The sequence below is a fragment of the Pteronotus mesoamericanus genome, unplaced genomic scaffold (genome assembly GCF_021234165.1).
Source record: "Pteronotus mesoamericanus isolate MK-2021 breed Mesoamerican mustached bat unplaced genomic scaffold, CSHL_Meso_final scaffold_582, whole genome shotgun sequence".
NCBI classification, from domain to species: Eukaryota; Metazoa; Chordata; class Mammalia; order Chiroptera; family Mormoopidae; genus Pteronotus; species Pteronotus mesoamericanus.
Window position 1 is genome coordinate 1,014,210 of NW_026555323.1, and position 22,605 is coordinate 1,036,814.

General features: G+C 49.0%; 1 protein-coding gene across 2 annotated transcripts in view; it reads left to right on the forward strand.

Annotated features, from left to right (window-relative positions):
• Nucleotides 1-18,218, forward strand: part of OCA2 (OCA2 melanosomal transmembrane protein) — a 139,012-nt gene extending 120,794 nt beyond the window's left edge. For both annotated transcript variants that reach the window (XM_054561981.1, XM_054561982.1), the window contains one exon: nt 18,134-18,218. In XM_054561981.1, the coding sequence (XP_054417956.1) occupies nt 18,134-18,218 (85 nt within the window). The remainder of the gene's footprint in view (nt 1-18,133) is intronic.
• The last annotated feature ends 4,387 nt before the right edge of the window (nt 18,219-22,605 follow it).

The window sequence follows — 22,605 nt, forward strand, 5'->3', positions numbered from 1 at the left end:
ACACACTCGCAGCAGTCAATGGGGGAGAGTGAACCTGAGTCGCTGAGTCTCAGTCTGCGGGTCCAGGAGACAGCGCGGTGGGCGAGGGAGTCGTCAGCGTCTTGCAAGGAAGGATTTCTGGAGCCAGATGGGCAACAGGGCAGGCGATGTCCTCGATCCGGTAGGGCAGGGCCTCCGGCGACTGATGCCAAGGGAGGTTAGCATAGCGTGGAGCAGCGCTGTGGGGTGGGGAACTCAGCCGTCTCCTCAGTGGTCTGGAGCCCGCCTCACTTATACCTTGAAAGTGTGTACTCCACCCTTCTGGGTCTCTTGATAAATGTCTTGGCGAGCCTGATGCCAGATGTGGAATTTGCCCAGGAGCCTATCCATGGGTGGTCCCGCTCTGCAGACACGGCTGTTCTGATCATGTGTTCAGATATCTTGGGTGTGTCTCCTTGCCAGATGTGTCTAGCATGACTTAGGTAGTTTCCTCTCTTGAACCAAAGTGTCATGGCTGGCTGGTAGCCATCTTGGTTGACGTGAGTGACTCCATTTTGTTTTACGTACTTTATGCTATCTCGACTGGACCAATGCCATTGTATTGGTCTTGCTCTCCACACTGTTCTGTCCCATGGCTTTGGAGCCCATCTGGTGGTGACGATGGGAGTCCCCTCCGTCCAGGTGCTCACGGTCCGCACCATCCCTGCCGTGCACTTTCCAACCAGACCCATGCTGCACTCTGGAGTGCCTAGCACAGCTGGGCTGCTCACAGACACACCCCTGGCCTAGGTGTTGAGCCTGCAGGTCCATAAAACCATCTGTTTAATGCCTGTGCATCTTGATTTTTAGAGCAAGAGAGGAAGGGGGAGAGAGAAACATCGATTTGTTGTTCCACTTACTGATGCGTTCATTGGTTGCTTCTTGCATGTCCCTGCCTGGGGCTTGAACCCACAACCTTGGCGTATCAGGACGATGCTCTAGCCAGCTGAGCTACCCGGCCATGGCCAATGTGTGTGTGTCTTGGTAGAATGAACGCGCAGGGAAGGTCTGATTTGTAATCCTAGTGGGAGCAGAACCTAACACGTGCTTTGTGCTCCCAAGGTCCCAGGTAAATATTGATGAATTGAATGAACAAGTGAAGGAAGGAAGGATGGGAGGGAGGGAAGGAGGATGCAAGGACCGAGCCTCACTCTGGCACAGGTGATTGGGGTGTTAAGCCCACGGTCACCCCAAGGTCCCTGGTGGCTTTGTTGTCTTTCTCAGCCCCAGGAAGGAGAGTACAGCCTGGACCGTGTCCTCCCCTGCTGGTTCCCCAGGTACCTTCCCTTTTCTGGGCTTTTCTTTACTCACCCAAAGAAGAAGAGGTTGCACCAGATGGTTCCTGAAGTCCTTTGTGGAGCTCGCATTGTTTGGTTCTATTTTTGTCAAAGGCCCTCAGGAAAGAAAACCGTGGGGAGAATTACGGGAAGCAAAAAGAACATTCTGTGTGAAAGTACTGTGGGCAATTCTCTTTTTAATATAAACTAAGACAGGATTCTATATCCGTCCACACGAAAATGGACCATTCTTGCTTCACGAACTCACAGTGGGCCAAGTTTCAAGAAGACAATTTAAGTACAAGGAATATGGGTTAATTTTTCTTTCCTGTGTGCAGATGTTTTATGTCTCGCTTAGGTCAAAACTCACAAGCGATGAACAAAATATTAATGTTGAGTTTTCCAAACCCTGTATGGTAGACAGAGGTAAAAGGTGAAAGTTTACTATTCTTTAAAAAGTTTCTGGGTGAGGATTCTCTGTGAGTTTGTTAATGAAGTCTTTTTTTTAAAAGCTGAATGAGTAAAGATTTTGGTAGTTGTTTGAACATTTTGCTATATTCTGCAATAGTCTCTTTATTTTAAGCAGCTTTATGGGGGTACAATTGATATGCAATCAACTGCAAATGGGTTTTTTTTTCATTGATTTATCCAATTTATCAGAAGCCAAGTTGTTGATATGACTCTTATAATAGGTATTTTCCAACACATTCGCAGGTTTATATTTTCAATACCATAGCAACCATTATCCAGGAAATGGGATATTTTGAGTAATCAAATACTCTCGATTCATGGAGCATTATCAAATAAACTGCAAATGTTTAAAGTGTGAAATTTGGTGCTTTGACATTTATACACCTGTGAACACTCTCCATAATCAGCAGTTAACCCACCCGTGACCCCTCCCCCAGACAGTGTCTCCTGCCCCTCCCCCACCCAAGCTACTGCTAATTTGCCTTCTGTCACTAAAAAATTAGTTTGCACTCTCGAGTTTTATATGACTGGAATTATACAGCATGCGTGCTTGTTTCGTCTTGTTTCTGATTCTAAGCACAATTACTTTGAGATTCACACATATTGAACACAAAACGAACCCCCCCGGCCCGCATCCCCCCCGGCAGTCACCATGCTACTTGCTTTTTTTTTAAGGTTTTATTTTATTTATTTTTAGAGTGGGGGAAGGGAGGGAGAAGAAGAGGGAGAGAAACATCAATGTTTCTCGCGCGCCCCCTACTGGGGACCTGGCTCACAGCCCAGGCATGTGCCCTGACTGGGAATCCAACCAGCGACCCTTTGGTTTGGAGGCTGGCACTCAATCCACTGAGCCACACCAGCCAGGGCTTCTTTTACTGTTTTTGTGTGGCTTTTGTATCAGGGTAATTCTGGCCTCATTGACCAAGTTGGGGAGTACTGTATTTTGTTTAATTTTTGGAAGCGGTTCTGTAGAACTATGATAATCTCATCACATATGTTGGTATAGTTCACCTGTAAAACCACCTGGTTTGTCCGTTGTCTTTTTGGGAATGTTTTTAGTATGATTTCAATTTCTTTAATAGCTACAGATCTATTTGTATTACCTATCTCTTCTTGAATGAATCTTATCACACGAAATAGTCTTTTATTTTCTTAATATACACTTAATATTTGTAGACTCTGGTGCTATTAACTTCTCTCATTCAATCAACATTGATACTTCATGTGTTCTCTCTCTTTCCCCTGACCACCCGGGCTAGAAGCTTATCAATTTTATTGATATTCTGTGAGACCTTACTTCTGATTTCCTTGTTTTTCCCTTTTCTAATTCATTGATTTCTGATCTGAACTTTGTTTTTCTTCCGCTCACTCTGTGTTACTTTTTTTATGGATTCTTAAGGGGAAGCTGAGGGCAGTGACGGGGTCCTTCTCGAATGCAGCGTCCGGAGCTGGAGGTCTCGCCACAGGGCTGCTTAGTGAGCGCCGTCCTGCGCGTTCTGATACTGTGTGTGTTCATTTCCCTGCCAAGCACAGGGCTTTCTATTTCTCTCTGGGCTCCTTTTTTGAGTCACAGGTTCTTTGGAAATCTGTTCTTTAGTTTCCAACTCTTTGGGCATTCTCCAAGATTTTTCTTTAAGTGGCATCTAATTTAACCCCATGTGGCCAGATAATACACTTTGTGTTACTGAATCCTTACGGCGATCCGGGAGGCCTTGCGCTCTGGCCCCGCCCACCGGGCCGCGTCCCCCCCCCCCCCCCCCGCCTTACTGCGGCCTTTCTACTGATTTATGAACACTCGGAGCCCCCGGCTGCCCCACGCTTCTTGTCCTGGCTGTGGCCTCTTGGTGGGACTCTTGTCCACCATCCAGGCACCTGACACCTTGTTACGGGACCGGGGCCCGGACCCTGGGCGGGGCTGCCTGGGGCCAGCGCCCGTGTGTGAGTTCTTGACCTCGTGTGGGAAGGGTTCCACTACGTGAGTCCAGGTGACTATGAGGGTACGTTTATTAAAGCCGGGCACAGTGAAGCCAGGAGGGGCTTAGCACGGGAGAAGCCACAGGGGAGCCCAGGCTGGGCTGCCTTTGCTCACTGGGAAGTCAGAGAAGAGGAGGCCTTGGGGACGGGTTTAGGGGGTCAGCCCGGGACGAGCTGCCGCTGCCTGTTGCTGCCCTGGTTGCCAGTCTAGGCAGGCGGGAAGCTTAGGGGGTCTTTCGGCAGAAGAGTCATCAGTCTCCAGGTTTGTCCCTCAGGGTCCTGGTCGCACTCACGGGTCAGGGACAGGGCAGGGGGCCGTCAGTCATTGCAGCTGGTCCTGGTGTCGCCCACCTGGTTTTGCCGGTTCTCTGCGCCTGGAGCTGATATACAACTGATACCTAGAGGTCACCTCCAGGGAGGTGACCTTCAGTATCTGGCCCTAAACTGCTTGGTCAGTTTGTTCAGCTACCTGCCTCAGTTTCCCTATTCCACCTGCCAAGGAATTTTCCTACCTTCTTGGTATCCTGTCTCAGCCTCACATCTCCCAGATCGCTGCTCAAAGCCTCCTTTTCCTGGAGGCCACGTGGGCCAGCTCCTCTCGGCCCCGCCCCTCCCCTGGCCCGTTCTTCCCTCACCGCTTCCACCTCCCACCATGTGCACCTGCATTCACCTGCTCTCTGCCATCTCCGTCTCCCGACGAGAGCAAAAGGCCCCTAAGGACAGGTCCCCAGGCTGGGCACGGAATCTGCACAGAGTGGCTCTTCAACTCATACGGAGCTGGTGAGCGGATGGCGCCCGCTGAGCCCCGGGGCCTGCTCCGGACTCTGCTCAGGGCCCGGGCTGTGGTCTCCGAGAGTCTCCCTGGCAACTGCAGGGGGCGTGGCTTCCACGCTGTGCGATGCTGAGAGAGAATCATGTTTCTAAAAGCTGTTTATTAGGAGCTCTCTCAGTGAATGAAAACCTTGCCTGGATTCCTTCGCGTCCCATTGTGATGCGGCTCTGGCGCCCTGAGCAGCTGGTCTCTGTCAGAAAACCCACCTGGCTTCCTCCGGGAAAACCGTGGTTGAGATGGAATTCCTTAAAGCGGCAGCCTTGTTGTTGTTTTTTTTTTTTGTTTTTTTTGGGTTTTTTTTAAAAGAATTTTATTGTACTTATTGGCGTAAGGGTAAATAAAAATTATGTAGGTTTCAGGTGTACAACTCGACAATACGTCATCTGTGCATTGTGTTGTGTGTTCACCACCCCAAGTCTCCTTCCATCGCCATTGATACCTCCTTTACCCTCTTCTACCTCCCCCAAACCCCTTCTCTCTGCTCATGACCACGCTGTTGTCTGTGTCTGTAAGAGTTTTTCCTTTGGGCTTAATCTCTTCCCTTTTTTCACTCAGCCCCCATATCCTCCCTTCCGACAGCTATCAGTCTGTCTTCCGTATCTATGAGTTCGCTTCTGTTTTGTTTGTTAGTTTATTTTGTTCATTGGATTCTGCACGTGAGTGAGGTCATATGGTATTTATCTTTCACCGCCTGGCTTATTTCACTCAGCCTAATGCTCTCCAGGTCCATCCATGCTGTTGCAAAAGGTGAGATTTCCTTCTTTTTATGGCTGCACAGCATTCCACTGTGTAAATGTACCACAGGCTCAGCTACTGATGGGCGCTTGGGCTGCTTTCAGATCTTGGCTATTGCAAGTAACATGCAGTCTTATTTTTATTTATTTTATTTACTTTTAAAAAGATTTGCCCTGGCTGGTGTGGCTCAGTGGATTGAGCACCTGCCTGTGAACTGGCGGGTCGCCGGTTCGATTCCCAGTCAGGGCACATCCCTGGGTTGTGAGCCAGGTCCCCAGTAGGGGGAGCGTGAAATGCAACCACACATTAATGTTTCTCTCCCCCTCTCTCTTCCCCCCTTCCCTTGTCTAAAAGTAAATAAATAAATAAAATCTTAAAAAAGTAAAAAAGCGATTAAAATGTATTTATTTATTTATTTTTTATTAAACTGAAACTGAAACTTCGCCACCTGGGGTCGTTGCATTAGACTCCGGAAATGGTGAGAATGTTCTCAGTGGACGTAGTGGTTCCTCCTGGGCTGCGTTTCTGACGCACGTCACGCCCGGGCACCAGGACACAGCGGCTGGGTCTCGCTCTTTCCCATGCACAGCCCCGCAGGCCTTGCCTTGCCTCCTCACAAGGTCAAGGTTCTCATGAGACCAGTCCCAACATCAAGTTCCTTCTCTGTGTCTGGAGTATCATGGTTTGTGCTTTATAAAGTCACCTGTTGCCTCCAGGGATTGTTATGCACGTGCAGAACCTGGGTGACCAACTAGTTATTGATATACTTCGAATTCATTTTGAAGTTGCTGCTTAACTAGATTTGTCTCTCCTGAGCCATCTTGACTTCTACTGCGCGTCCAAAAGTTCTGTCACAACATCTCGTTTCTACTGCGCATGTGCCCAGCAAGCATCTCCCCCTCCTTCTCCCTCTGATAATTCATTAGCACCCGTAGGGAAGCTTTCCTGCCCATTTGGAGTTTCCCCGGGAGTGTGTGACGCTGTAACTTCCCAGGGGAGCAAGCAGGCTCCTGATAGTCGATTCCCTTTTCTCCCTTCCTTTATTAACTAGCCAACTGCCTAAGCCAACAGAATGAGGACACCCATGAGTGAATGGAACGAATATGTTAGGTCCCCCCGAGCTTCCTGCATGCCAAGGGTGGTTTCTTCACGTGCCTCTTGGGGGCGTGAGCCTCCCCGTGGTGGACCGAACACACCAGGATCTGCCCTGCTCACGTTCATGGAACTTCCTGGAGGAACGCAGGAACTTGGATGCAAAACACCCTGACACCAAAACAGGGAGTTCTTTCCCCCTGGAAGCAGCATACACTTATCCCCAGTGTGGGCGAGAGCTAATTGCTACATTTTTAGGATTTTTGCCACCTACAGAGTCAATGCTCAAAAGGAAATTCTGGAAACTTACAAGGAAAGAAAATGTATTCAAACAAAAGTAATAAAGAGTCAGAATGCATCACTTCGTAATTACTTGGGTGCTTTGGACGCTGTCTCTGCCCTGGAGGGTTATGTACTTTCATTTTATCCGTATGGTAGGAATCTGGTAGAACAGCGTGGCCCACTGGTCCCTCTCCAGGCTCTGGCTCAGAGATGTCGCTTTGGTGCTTGAAATCGGCCGCAGCGGGAAATTTACACACTTCCTTTCCCTCGCACACTTAGAATGGGAGGGGGCTATTTTCCCCTGTCAAAGTCGTGGCCTATAAACCCTTCAATCACCCTCTGTCCCTTTGGAGTGCTATGCTAACTCTAACTTTAAAATACTTCTCACAGGAGAAGCGTCTGCCATTTATGGAGCGCCTGCTTCCGGCCGGGCACTGACGTGCATCTCATTGTTTCATCTCAGTTAGAGTGGAAACCGGGGCTCTTCATTTAGATATTAAAGTGGCCCTGGCCAGATAGCTCAGTGGCGTGGAGCGTCGTCTTGATGAACCAAGGTGGTGGGTTCGATCCCCGGTCAGGGCACATACAAAAATCAACCAGTGAGGGCACCAATACGTGGGACAACAAATCGGTGTTTCTCTTTCTGTCTCTAAAATCAATAAAAAGTTAAAGATCTTTCCATCCATTTACTTCCTATACAACTCCTTTTTGCTCTGCGTCTCATCGTTTTAGTCCCTGATCTGTATGGTAAGAGGCAACGAGACGAAAGGACTGGAAATGGCTTCAGGATTCCTGCTCTACCTCCCCCAGGGGGACACTCCGGGGACAGCGGAGGGACCTTAGAGAGGACAATTTAGAAGCGCACTGACCCCCGCCTCCCCCATCCCCAGGATGAGGTGCCTCAGCTTTTGAGTCACTGCTGCCCCCTCACAAGGGGCCGCGCACGTGGCAGCCGGAGCCTCATCCCTGAGTCGGCGCGGACGCAGCGCGGGGAAAAGCAAGACTGTTTTCTTACCCTGCAGAAAGGGCCGGCGCTGTCTGCGCGCCTGGACCGTGACAAATGGCCGCTCCCCATGCGACAGCTGAGCCGACAGCCACCTGTGGTCCCTCTCCCACCCCGCGGGTCCCAGGGTGTGGCCCCGCCGTGCCGGCTTCTGCAGGGATTTCCTGTAATAACCGGGGCGCAGAACGGCGGGGAGTAGTCCCTGCACAGGTGGGCGGCGCGCGTCGGTGGCGCGGGGGGCGGTCCCCACGGCGGCCCCGCCCATCCGCAACGCCTGCGGTCCACCTGGGACCTGGACGGCTGCGGGCCGTGCCGCTGGAGGGCCCCCGGGTGTCTCCTGTTCCCGCAGGGGCCGACGCAGAGCTGCTGTGTTAGGCTGCTCAGGGCCTCCCTTTTTCCGCACACGCAGCTTTCCTTCCGTATCCTGGGTGCGGCATTTTTTTTTTAAATCGTCACCCGAGGACGTGTTTATTGATGAGGGGGAGAGAGAGAGAGAGAGAGGGGGAGGGAGAGAGAGAGAGAGAGAGAGAGAGAGAGAGAGAGAGAGAGAGAGAGAGAGAAGTTGCTTCCAGTATGTGCCCCGACCAGGGATCAAACCACCAACTCAGGCATGTGCCCTGACCGGGAATCGAACCTGCAACCTTCTGGTGTACAGACGACACTCCAACCCACTGAGCCACCCGGCCAGTTCCATGCAGCCTCCGGCTTACTAAGCAAAGGCCTTTCTTCCCTGGGCAGGACCTTTCTCTAGGAGACCAGCAGGTTCTTAGCCCCCAAGTCCCCTCCCTCTGTTTGGCTCCTGCAGTATCCCCAGCTCCACCTGGTAGACGTGCCTCTGGGTGACCAACCTCTGCGGTCGCTTCTGGGTTCTTTCCCAGGACTCCGCCGCCTCCCCAAAGCCGCGCCAGGTCCGCTAGAAAACTCTGTGCTTTAACAAGGGATAAGCACGCGCCGGGCGACGCTGTCCCCTGCTTCATATTCAGACGAGCCTCGAGCGATGCCAGAAACTTGTGTGTATTTCACGGAGCCGGACTCGGAGAATTCAAGGCTAGATGCTGCACAGACAGGATCCAAAGGGGCCGAAGCAGAAATGGGAGCCCCGTGCGCTCCTCTCGCTGCGCCCCCTTGAGGCTCCCGCTGCAAGTCCTGTCTGATTCGCGGGGTGGGCACAGTCGCAGCTCAGCGACGGGGCTGCGTCCCTGCCCGTCCCCCTCTCTGCATGTAGGTGTTCCGTAGCCCCACTGTGTGCAGGGGCCGCGTGTGGCGTGCGTGCAGCAGGGCAATGCGTCGTCTACCCTGAGGGCTACAGTGGGTCTCCGCCCGGGGGGTGGGCACATCCGCTCACCCAGCCCCTCCCAACAGCAACGGCACCATCAACAGAAAGCGGACACCGAAGACGAGGCTACCTGGGGTGCGCGAGCCAGACTGACCTTGCAAGGTCCCCTCCCGAGCAGGCCCAGGAGCCCCGTAGAATGATCTGGAAGCGGACAGATTCAGATCCTTTGCTCTTCCCTCCTTTGCCTCAGGCTGCCTTGTTTGGGAAAACTCCCCTCTGCCCAGGAGCGTCCCAAAGCTGCCTTTCACAGACGTGAAGCACAGCGGGTCTATGTAGGGGACCTCCGCGTTTGCTCTAGGGCGACAGGGGTCAGAGGTCACAGGCACGGAGGAGAGGCTGAGGGGCTGTGTGCACCGAGGACCGAGCAGGGAGCATGTTCTCAGTGGAGATGGTCCTGCCTCCCACCCAACCTGCAAGTTGGCCATGACCTTGGCTTGAAGCTTCTATCTTGTTTTTCTCAGTTAATATCTGGAGGAATGATGGGTCAGGGTAAACAGTGGGCGCCTACTGAGCAAATGAATGAATGAACGAACAAACGACATGGCATTGAGGTGACTTCCTGCTCTCACCTATGATTCTACGCACAGCAGAATTAAAACAAGAACTCCAAACAAACCTTCATAGCTAAAAAACAGCAACGAAAACCCGCATAAAAGTTGTTTCAGTAATAAGTGCAGCAACTGAAGGAAGAATTGCTTTTTTTTTTTTTTTTAAACTGAATCCTGGACATCTTGACAAGAGAAGATCTCTGGCTAAGATTCACCCGTAATTATGTTTTAAATGGCAGACGGCTGTTTTCAGCAGACTTCAAGGCTGGCCGTGCTTGGGAAACATCCCTGAAGAGAAAAGATAACATTATCCTTGTCAGATCTTAGCAGCAGTTTACCAAACACACCCAAGATGCCACAGAGCTAATTTGCTCTAAGCCTTATATTTTTTAAAAGCCAGCTGAGCTACGCAGGTGATGAATTTCTGGTCCGAGTCAAAAGCTGTCTGGCAAATAAGATGCCGCAGGCTCTGAGCGGCAGGGCTCGGTTGGTCCCAGGCTATGTGAACCACTTCATTATCCCCATTGCTCCTCCGCCTCCTTCAGAGCTGGCAGGATAGATGAGATAAATCTACGTTGCAGGTGGTCCTAAAAACCCGAGAGATCCAGGTTTTTGTTTTTTTTTTTTAAAGATTTTGTTTATTTATTTTTAGAGAGAGGGGAAGGGACGGAGAAAGAGAGAAACATCAGTGTGTGGTTGCCTCTCGTGCGCCCCCTACTGGGGACCTGGCCCTCAACGCAGGCATGTGCCCTTACGGGAATTGAACAGGCGACTCTTCGGTTTGCAGGACGGGGCTCAATCCACTGAGCCACACCAGCCAGGGCTGAGCAACACCTTCTTAATGAAATATTGATAGATCACAGAGGGTGGGCAGTCTGACTGGTCCCACGTAAGATGCGATGATCTCCGGCTACTGAGAACACCTCATGCATTTCCCTATAATCCTTTAGTCCGAGCCCCAAGCCCAGCACAATAACATCTGATAAATGAGTTGATGCACAAGGGCCCGTCAGAACCAGGTAGGAGTAATCACACACGTCACGCTGTGTTATGGCAGTTGTGAACGAGTCTGTCTCCTCTATGAACTTAGGAGCTACGAAAGGCAAGGGTTAGCTTATTTAGTTTATAGTCACTGTGGGGCTTGTAGGCTTCCAATGTGTACTGTTAAATGGGCAAATAAATCAAAGGTCTTCGACGAGGGGGCTCCCAGTAGCACTTTGAGGGGCAGCAGGGAGAGAAGGGAATGATGAATTGGAGGAGGGGGGAGAGATGCTGAATTCAGTCCACAAGGGCGAACCATTTCCCATCTCTATTCTCTTAGGCCCGGCCCCTCAAAAACCGCCCAGCGCTGCCCCTACAAATACCACTCGCTGGAGGCTTCTTAGTGAAATACATGCAGTAACCGAGTAGCCGTAAATCAAGCGAGAGATGTGCAAAGGATGGGTTCTTCTTAGCAATGGTCACTTTTACGAGGATTGATCACTTCGTTGTGGCTTTCGGTTTTGCCAAGAAAATACAACATTTCTCGTACGTCCCTGGTGAGGAAATTTGCGATAGGTTGCTTCTCAACTTGCCTTACGAAATACCCTCAGGATGTGCAATGGGACAGCTTCCACATCTTCTTTAGACGGGAGCATGCCGTCGGAAGATCAGACTATCTTTTCTTCCTCTGTTTCGTCATCGACGTCGCTCCATTGGAACCCGCGTTCTCGCGGAAGGACACATACCAAGCGCGGTCCTAACTCGCTCTCTGAGGCAGGACGGGCTGCCCTGAGCTCAGCCCGCCCCGCAACCCCTAGCAGCATCCTCGCCTGCCGTCTCTGGGGCGGCTCATCTCTGCAGACGAGCAACAGCTCCTGATTGGAACTCAATTCTTACCCCGCCCCCGATTTAATGTTCATTTATTCCCACCAAGAACATAGCCACAGTCTAAAGAGATATCTTCTCATGTCATTCTCAGAATTTCTTGCCAATTTTTTCCTCATCTTCACTATTGTTCAAGTTCATCCTTATTTCTCTTTCCCTGTTTTAGGAGATTTTCCAGGATTTCATGTGTTAAGGTGGCATTCCCTTTTGCGGTCTCTGGCGCCTGTTTACTCTGCCCAGATATTTGTCTTTGCTCTTTTGTAGGGACAAAATTTCATAGTTGGATGGGTTCTGACACCAGCTTTCTGGCATAAATCCCAGATCTTGACATAATGTGAAGGAAGGGCTTGGGTGTAAAATGAGTGACTTGGAGACCTGGGGAAGGAGGAGTAGTAAACATAGGAATTAGACTTGTTGGAAATTATTTAGCTTTTATTTAGAAGTTTAAATTTTTTTATTGGCTTTTAGAGAGAGAGAGAGAGAAGAAGTGGGGAGAGAGAGAAAGAAAGAGAGAGCTCCCTGGTTGGCGTGACTCGGTGGATTGGGTGCTAGCCTGTGAACCAAAGGGTTGCTGGTTCGATTCCAAGTCAGGGCACACACCTGGGTTGCAGGCCAGGTCCCCAGCAGGGGCATGCGAGAGGCAACTGATCAATGTATCTCTCACATCATTGATGTTTCTCTCCCTCCCTTTCTCCCTCTCTTCCTTTAGCTCTAAATATAAATAAATAAAAATAGAGAGAGAGAGAGAGAGAGAGAGAGAGTCATTGATTTGTTCTTCTACTTATTGATGCATTCCTTGGTTGATTCTTGTATGTGCCCTCACTGGGTATCGAACCCACAACATTGATGCATCCGAATGATGCTATAAACATCTGAGCTACCTGACCAGGGCCTAATTTAGTTTTTATTTAAATAAAAATGTTTTTTTCATCAATTTTGGACATCACACACATATATATGTGAACACACACATTTAAAGGATTATCATGGTATTAAACAAAGAAGGGAGAGAGAGAGAGAAACAGAGAGAGAGAGGGGGGAGACTGAGCAAGGGGAAAAATTGGGTTCAATTTTAACTTCTTCTTCAAAATAGAATGTAAGTCACAATAGAGCAGACACTTTTTGATGTCTTTCCCCGTCAGTATATCTCCAGCACGTGCAACATCGTCCAGCACGTGGTAGAGGCTGAAAAACGTCATAAAGAACCCAACTGCCGCAAATCACTTTACTACTCAGGCTTAACTTTCTTCACATGTAAACGATGCTTATAATTCTGCAATATTAATGTCCAATATGTAAGTTAGTTTTACAGTTTTTAGAACTGTCTTACTTTCTAATATGGCATACAGGAAAGGATGACTCAGTTATTAAAGATGATAAATTACACAACCCTGGCTGGTGTGGCTCCATTGCTTGGAGCATCATCCTGTAAACTGAAAGGCTGCGGGTTCGATCCCCGGTCGGGGCACATATGAGAGGCAGCCAATTGATGTTTCTCTCTCACATCGATTTCTCTCTCTCCCTTCCTTCCTCTCCCTAAAATCAATAAGCATGGCCTCGGGTGAGATTTAAAAAAAAAAAAAAGATGATAAATAACACAAAAGAAATAAATAGATTTTACGATCACAGTTTCAATTGCCCGAAATCTGAAGATCTTAGGAAGTCAGTATCAATGAACGGCAAAGCGAAAGTCAAAAAACATTGTCCTCTCTGAGTGGCATGATAACAGTGAAGCACACCCTCTCAGGGGTCACCAGAGATGCTTGCGGTTGGGGGCAGTTTGCTTTAATATCTAGTGAGGCGGGACACAGGAATGAGTTTGGAAGCGGGGATGAGAATCATCAAAGACTGAAAGTCGCTTTCATCTGACAAAGAGCTGAAGGCACTGGGAGAACTGGGGAAGGAGTCTCCGGGGGCCTGGAAGTCCCCGGGAGAGATGGTATTTCCATGGTACTGCAGGGAACAGGAATGAAGAGCCGGGAGTACAAGCAGCATTCGACGCACTGAAAACGCCACCTTTCAATTACCTATCAATTGGAGCCCACGATGGAATGCTTTGTGAAGCGGCTAGCTCTTTTTCCTTTCTGCATTTGCTTCCGCATCTTCTTTTAAAAATTAAATTTACTGGGCTGACATTGGTTGATCAAATTACGTACATTTCAAGTGTATATGTCTAGGATGCACGATGTGTATGTATATTGCATTGTGTGTCCGCCACCCAAAGTCACATCTTCTGTCTGCAAATATGTGACCCCCCTTTACCCTTTACGACGAACTCTTTAATCCTGAAAATGCCCAGTTTGAGTTGCGAGCCTTGATAAATGTTGCTGATGTGTCCAATGGCCGCAGTGGAGTGAAATTTATTAAGGGAGACACGCGCCTTAGATTGAGACGGAAAAGGTACTGTTATGTACGGTCAGGATAATCCTGAATATTCAGAACGGAAGTAACTCTCCCGCATTCTTTTGCAGCGAGACACAAACATGAACCCTGGCCTTTTACTCTTCCCTTTCTTTGCACCTAAGTAACTAAAAGAGGTTTTGGGCCCTGCTATGTCCCTAATTCTTGGTCCTCAATCTTGTCTCTGTCCATTCCTCTTTAAAGTGTATCCCGCAGAACACCGCTTGCTTCAAGTAACTCAGGGGACAGAGGACAGAGGGGACTCAGGGCAGACTCATTTGGAAACACTGCGTAATACGCCCGACGCTTAGAGAACCACAGGGCACCTTAAATATTAGATTCCGAGAATCCTGCGGTTACTTACCCGAGTAACCTGTGTCATTCTTTAGCCAGCATTGCTCAAATGTATTTGACTTTGGAATTTCATTTTGAAGGACACTTAGAGACATACAAAGAAACCCATGTGGGGGCTAAAGGGGGTCATGTTGCGAAAGAAGGTAGCCTTTATGTAACCCACCCTGCCATTATTTCGACCTTGTTTCTGGAAGTGCGGACTCTGACTGACACGTAGCTTGTAGATAAACTACGTGTTCGTATAAGACATTCCAGCTCTGGGAGATTTGCTGACCTTCAGCCAGGATGACGCACAGCAGACCACTGCTCTACCAGTGTTGAGATCTTTATCGGAACGTACTGCGCTTGTCTGCAGGGGGAGAACTTTAAAATCCGCTCCCTCGGTCTCTTTATTCTGCTTTCCCTCCCTCTCCTCACAGAGATGCCTGCCTGCACTGAGAGTTGGAGATGGGCTTTGGGACGCGAGTCCCCCGTCTTCTCAGGCTGCTGGCTCTTGAATAAACCATTTTTCCTAACGCCAGTGCCTGCCTCTCAAGTATTGGCTTTCATAGCAGCAGGGAGCCAGACCTGGGTCCAATATTGTTTACAGGTCAAGACCCTATGCCCGCAGCATCTTGGGGAGTAACAGAGCTCTCTGTGGGGAGACTCCAGAGCCCACCTTCCAAAGGATGGTGGTTAGTGGCCGACGGTGGCTGGGGAGAATAGTAGCAGCCTAGGGACCCAGCCCACCGTCCAGGACAGACTGGCCTGGGCTGGGGCACCAGGAAGAGGGAGGATGGCAGAACCCACAGCCTACCTTCTCCCCATGTTTTCAGGGCTCAGATGGCCTGGCTGCTTTGATATAACACTTCCTTGAAAGTAATGGTGGGGGGACATGTCAGGCACATTAAAGCACTGGCGCAGTTGGTTGGAGCATCATCCAATCACCAAAAGGCTGCAGGTTCAATTCCCAGTCAGGGCACATAATACCAAGGTTGCGGGTGCAGTCCCTGGTGAGGACACATGCAGGAGGCAACCAATCAATGTTTCTCTCTCTCTCCCTTTCTCTTTCTCTAAAATTAATAAACAAATCCTCAAGTGAGGACTTAAAAATAAAAAAGATAAAGACTGTTCTTTCAGCCACGTTTTCCCTAATTCTAACATGATGCTTTCTTTTGCTGACAACTTTAAGAAACCCCCAGAACTTTAGCGTCTCATTAGAAATCAGTTCTAGCTGATTTCTGTCTCTAGAATGATTCCTTGCACCACAGTCTTCTCTCCTGTAATGTAGCAATGATGCTATCCAATGATGTCCAGGTTGTTGAAAAAAATAATTAAAAGACACACGTACAGCTCATAGCACGATACTTGGGACATAATAATAATTAAGTGAACTGCATCTTTTCTTTCTTCTCTTACAAGAAGCCTAATGTCTAGCTTCCCACTAATATAGAAACTCTCAAATCCTGTTTGGTGCACGGAGTCTAGTCTTGTGACTGGCCTTTCCCAGCTGGAAGCAGGCTCCCCTCAGGATTATCCCTGGCTTCCCTCTGCCCCTGGATGCTCGCGGCCGCATGGGAGGCTGTTGTGAGAGCCCAGGGAAAGTTCTAGCAAGTTCTCTCCCCTCCCGCCACTTCAGATGAGACCACATTTTTTCCTCCATGATATATGATTTTTAAAAGATTTCAGCACAATGTTTTAGTCTAAAATTTTTTCATTGATTGATTTTTTTTTGGAGAGAGATAAACATCAATTTGTTTTACGTATTTATGCATTCGTTGGTTGCCTCTTGTATGTGCCTTGACTGAGGATCGAACCTGCAACCTTGGTGTGTCGAGACATTGCTCTAACCTACTGAGCCACTGGGCCAGGGCATTTCAAATACCCGTACACTAGGCTCTCTGTTTGTGATGGGTGTAATAGCAAACCAGCCCAAGCTCCTCTTGGGGTGCCCATCAAACACAAAGCTTCCCACCCATCCTTTCTGTGGTTGTTCTCCTGGTGCACGTGTGTTAACCCCGAACACAGACAAGCGCACACAGCCTGGCATGGTCACGTCTGAACAGTTCTGTAATCCAGAAAGACAAGCTGCTTGGGTTTTAGAACCCAGTAGGCTCTACCGGGTTTCAGGTTCAGCAAAAGATTGATGCTAAAAGCTAAAGCCGACTGCTGAAATGGTATGCCCCCCAGTGCCTCTGGAATCATGAATTAAAAAAAAAAAAGAGAGACCTGAATTCCTAAAATGGAACCTACTAAATAAAAATTAATCACACTTCAAGTTTGCCTCACCTGTAATATTCTTCATCAAAAGGCCACTCTTAATTTATTTATTTTTAAATTATTTTACTTTTCAACCACAGTTGACATACAATAGTATATTAGCTTCAGGTATACAATCAAGTGATTAGACATTACTTATGTCTAATAACTTATGAAGCGATCACCTCAATAAGTCTAGTACCCCTGAGACCATACACAGTTTTTACAACATTATTGACTCTATTCCCTGAGCTGGACTTTACGTCCCCGTGTTTTTATAACTGGCCATTTTTACTTCCCAGTCAGTTTCTCCTTCGATATGAGAGAGAAACATCCATTGGTTGCCTCTTCTATGTACTCTGATCGGGATTGAGCCCTCAACCCAGACATGTACCCTGACTGGGAATCGAAACCATGACCTTTTGGTTTATAGGACAACACTCCAACCAACTGAGCCACACTGGCCGGGGCTGGATTTTTTTCTTAATTTCTCTTTCTGTTTCTTATTAGTGTATAGCAATGCAACTGACTTTTGTCTACTGATTTTGTGTCTTGGAAGTTGAGTGAATTTATTTATTAGTTCTAAGAGTTGTTTTTGGTGGAGTCTTTTCTATATATAATATCATGTCGCCCTCAAATAGTGACAGATTTACCACTTCCTTTCCAATTTGGATGCCTTTTATTTCTTTTTCTTGTTTGATTGCTGTGGCTAGGACTTCCAATACCATGTTAGATAAAAGCGGTGAGTGTGGGTATCTTTGTCTTGCTCCTGACCTTAGAGAAAAAGCTTCCCATGTTTCAAAACTGAGTGTAGTGTGAGTTGTAAATGCGTCACACGTGGCCTTTATTATGTTCCCTCTATACCCCCTTTGTTGAAAGTTTTTACCATGAATGACTGGTAATGTTGAATTTTACCAAATGCTTTTTGGAACAAAAACCATGACCTTCATAATGACTTCTCTAAGTGACAATAAGACATTCAACAGTGGCTTAAAAGTATGGGTCTCAGATGGTATGGGAGGAATCTGTTGGGATCTGCCCATCAGGATGGGAATGTGTGGGAACACAAGTGCATTATGGGATGCGTATGGTGAGGGAGACCTTCATGTTTTCGTGACGTCTTTCGTATTCATGCTTATCTGTCTGTACATCCTGCACCTCACCGAATACAGAAGAAAATCCTCTTCTTCCATCCTACCTTCCTTAGACAAGAACTTATTTCCAGCCCCACCTCGCCAACTCCCCCAGCTTGAAGCGTGAGGGACTTCAAGGCCCTGCAGGAACACGACCTTCCAGGGAAACCAGGTGTCTTGGAAGGGCCACTGGGAGCTGACACGGCCACAGGACACATCCCAGAATTTAAGTAATGGCCCAGTGACACAAACTGACAGTGCGTCGGCCTCAAGGCAAACCCTCTCATGTCGGAACAGACTGAGGCTCTGAAAAGTCAATTACCAATTTGCAAAACTGTTAAGCCGGTCCCCAATAAAATGGCACCCAGCGGGGGATGTCAGTCGAGGCGCGTGAGTCCATGTTATCGAGGCTAAAACCCCGGGTTTGGTTTCTGTTCACGAGAGTCCTTGACCTTGTGGAGGCAGAAGGCTCCCAGGGACGTATTCTTTTGCAATAACAATGTAGCGATGGCTTTCGGTCTCATTGGCCCCTCCAGACGGCAGATACCATAACCCCCTTCTCTCTGGGTTTCAGGTTGGGCTTCCCGGTGATGGTCGTCTCGTGCACGGTGGGCATGTGCTACCTGCTTGTGGTTCACATCGTCATGGGATGGAATTAACAGACGCGCGTCGAGGGAAGACCGAGGGAAGCTGGATCCATCACCAACCTCAGGAGACCACGCCCCCAAAGCCACTCTGGGGGCGGGGCAAGGTGCTCATTGAGGATGCTGTGGACCGCAGACCGTTGGTACCCACATTCTTATTCAGCTGAATGCCAGCAAATCGTGGCAAATATAACCCAAGGCTCCCCTACAGGAAATATGTAAACTTCACGACACTTCCTGTCATGCTATGTATGAAAAGACAGACGCTCTAACCCAGCCGAAATGGCTTGTGTCGCTCAATTGGCACTTCGCCTGAGCTATGTACAGTTTTGCTTCATGTAATCACTTTTCATGTTAAAATGATCAGCGTTCACGTTGTATAACCTCTGAAGACACGCTCTGCCTGGGACAGGCATACCGTTTGTGAAGGAACGTTTCACATATTAAAAATAAAAATAGAGTCTCCTTGGCAAAAGGTCTTAGAATTTATTAGTCTCTTCATTTTTTTAGTAGTTTACATTATGTAATATTGCATTTTATGCATGTATTTTTCTCTAGAGTTAAAAAAAGATTTTATTTATTTATTTTTAGAGAGAGGAGGGAAGGAGAAAGAGAGGAAAACATCGATATGTGGTTGCTTCTCGTGCGCCCCCTACTGGGGACCTGGCCTGCACCGCAGGCATGTGCCCTGACTGGGAATCGAACTGCTGGCATTTCAGTTTGCAGGCCAGCACTCAGTTGGCTGAGCCACACCAGCCAGGGCTTTTCTCTGGAGTTTTTAAGTCATTGATTACACGTCTAGAAATTTGACTTACAGTAAGTCACCGGTGTGTAAAAAATATTTTACATGGGTCACAGCCCAGAGTAATAATCTTTAGTGCTGAGGTAGTACCAGCTATGTCTGTCAGTCACACAAAAGTGTGGCCGGTGCTCAGATCTGTGCATCCCGCAGTCTCTGGTAAACATTTATTTAAAACATTTTTTTAAAAAAAATATTGTTTTCAAGGAATAGAAAGTGAGAGACATCAAATTGTTGTTTCACTTATTTTTTAAAATCCTTACCCAAAGAAATTGTTTGTGGCTTTTAGAGAGGGAAGGTGAGAGAGAAAGGTCTATGTGAGTGAGAAACATCGATCGGTTGCCTCTCACAGGCTCCCTGGCCAGAGATCGAACCCAAAACCTAGGTATGTCCCCTGACCAGGGACTGAACTCACAACTTTGACATATTGGATGCTGCTCTAACCAACTGAAGTACAAAGCTGGGGCTTTAAAAAAATTTTTTTTTGGTAAACATTTATTAAATGCTGTTGTTCTGGCCCTGGCCAGGTAGCTCAATTAGTTAAAACATCATCCCAATACATGAAGGTTGCAGGTTCGATCCCTGGTCAGGGCACATACAAGAATGAATGAGTGAATGCGTCAATAAGTGGAACAACAAATCGATGTTTTTTTCCCTCTCTCTTTTTTACTCATCAATTTTAAAAATGCTTCTGTTTTGCAGAGCATGCTAGGTGCAGCAGGAAACAGTGCAAGGACAGGGGGGTAGGCTGAACGTCTGTCCACTGAGGTCTTGTCGATCTGCGTGCAGGCTCCCTGGAGATGCTGACATTTCGGGGAACTCTGCGGGGAAGTGGCGGCTATAAAAAGCATCAGGCTTCAAAAGGTTTAGGAGCCCCAGGGCAGTGAGAACTGGAGACTGGGAGACCTTTTCTGTCCCATTTCTGTCTCCAAACCCCCTCAGGGCACACGTGCTCTTTCTAACTTAGAATCGGTATTTGTCAAATGGACCTGTTTCCTTCCAGAAAGGTGGGGAGACCCGTGGTAGGAGAGGGACCGCCCATGGCAGGAAGTCAGCCTGGAAGCTTTGTGCGTGATAGGAGAGGGACCGCCCATGGCAGGAAGTCAGCCTGGAAGCTTTGTGTAGGGGAAGAAACATCTCTGAAAGAATTCTTTCCCTGCCAGCCTGCGGAACAGGTCCTTCTCAGGTGCCCCTTGTGAGTGCCCAGGAGCAACCTGACTTCCGGGTTCATGATTCCCACCTGGCCGGGTGGCTCCGTTGGTTGGAGCACCGTCCTGTACACCAAGAAGTTTTGGGTTCGACTCCTGGTCAGGGCGCATACCTAGGTTGTGGGTTCGATCCCTAGTTGGGGCATGTAAGGGAGCAACCAACTGATGTATCTCTCTCTCTCTCTCTCCCTTCTCTCTCTAAGGTCAATAAAAAAAAAAAAATGCTCAGGTGAGGGTTAAATAAAATGGTGAATGCCCCTGAATGGCCCAGCACACCCATCTCTGACTTTTCCAGATGCTCATGGCAGAGAGTAAAAAATAAGCAAATAAAAATCTCTAATTTCATGCAACATACATTCAACCCCACCTTAAAAATCATCCTTTTCCTCCAGCTATATCACCGCATTTCTAAAACTTTTACAATTTTTCTCCTATCCCATTTACACTTTGTCTTCTCCAATATACCCTCTTTTTTTTACTCTAAATAATTCAGGCGGACAAAAGAAAATATAAGCACTATCCAGCCAGCCTGAAAAGAATACTAAATATAACCCAAGGCTGGCCTGTGTCTTTCCCAATAACCTCCCCTGCCCTCCTCCGCGAAAGGTAGCTACAGACATAGATTTGATGTTTTTGCTCTACTTTCCATATAAAATCCTCCCACATCATTTCTTTCCAGCAGGGGTCCTGCGGTCCTGGATGCCACATCCCGGTCACCTTCCTTGTGCTGGTGCGTTGGTTGTGCTGGGGGCCTCCTGAGGGGCCCCTGCTGAAATCTGTCATTTTTTTCTTTTTTAAATCCTCACCTGAGGCTATGTTTATTTTAAAGAGAGAGAAATGGAGAGCGAGAGAAACACTGATGTGAGAAAGAAGCATCAATCAGTTGCTTCCCGCTCGTGCCCCGACTGGGGATCGAACCCGTAACCTAGGTATGTGCTCTGACCAGGGATCGAACCCGCAACCTTTTGGTGCTCAGGACAACATTCCAACCCACTGAGCCACACAGCCAGGGTTGAATCTGGCCTTGGTGCCAGTTTTCTGAGCACCTACCCTAATGGCGTCTATATTCAAGTGGAGACGACAGCGAATGAAATCAGTTTGTCATCTTGCAGCGGTGAGTTTGGGGAGGAAACTTGGCTGGCGGTTTTAGGTGGCCTAGTTGGGGAGGGATATGGGCCCACAACTGGGGCAAGAGGCCATGGAGGGTCTTGGAGAAGCGAGCGGTGGGGTGTCCTTGTCACAGAGCTCGAGCTGGTGGAGAGGGACTGGGTTGGACTCTGCGCGCCTGCGGGCCAGGGAAGACCTTAGATATTTTTGTTCATAAAACCCGATGAATGAACGGAGAAGGCTAAGGGGGCGGGGGCGGGGAGGACACAGGCCCGACCAGCGTCTCAGGCCGCGGGTGTGACTTTTCCAGGGAAGGGGTGCACACATGAGCCAGTTACAGTCCCGGCTGTTCCGCGAAGGGGAGCCTCTAAGCCAGTTACCGGGACAGAGAACGCTTTCTTGGGTCGTTAGCTCTTTTCAGGAAACGGCTTCCATCTCTGCCGACCCCTTGGAGAAGGAGTTTGAGTTTTTGTTAATTCATCAGAAGATGAAGAGGGTTGGAGGGTCTTCTTTGGCCCTGACAGCTACCGCTGTGTAACTTTGGGGACCCACGCTCTGTTTCAAAAGAGCAAAACTCACCCCGCAACTGCGAATAACGGAAGACGCAATAGAAAACTTTAGCTGCGTCGTCGAGCTAGAAGCTCCGGCTACCAAACCCTGGTGACAGTCCCCGTACGCGGAGGACCGTGACATGCTCACCACAGGCCTCTGCCTGCCGCGCGTCACCTGCGGGGTCGGGGTCGCCACGGAGAACTGGACGCGCACGGCAGGCGCGGGCTGGGACAAACCTCGTTCCCGGGGAGCAGAGGCGAGGTCGGCGTCTGCCGTGCGCGCGCGCGCGTCCCCGGTCACAGCTCTGCAGGGCGACCTCTGCGCGCGCCCCTGGCCCGCTGCCGGTGCAGGCCCTGGTTCCCAGGGGGCGGGGCAGGTGCCCAGGGACACACCCTTAAGCAGAACAAGGACATTCACTGCGAATTTCCGCCCCCTCCCCCCGCCCCATACGAAGTTCACCCCAGAAGAGGGAACGATTTCTCCGAATGAAGAACTGGGGACAGCGACAGCTTCAGACCGTCCTCCGTCCGGTGGAATGTTCTGGGCCCAGACCCTGCGGGGACTCGGGCACTTTCAGGGGACGGGCGCTAGGGCTGCTTCCCCAAAAGACGTCTCAAGAGAAAACCAAGAAGAGCCCATGCGATACCCACAGCAGAGCTTGAGCCAAGCACATCCCTGCGTCCCGGCGCCGGCGCGGCCCGGGGCTCTCAGGCCGCAGGGCGCCCACACTCAGCCT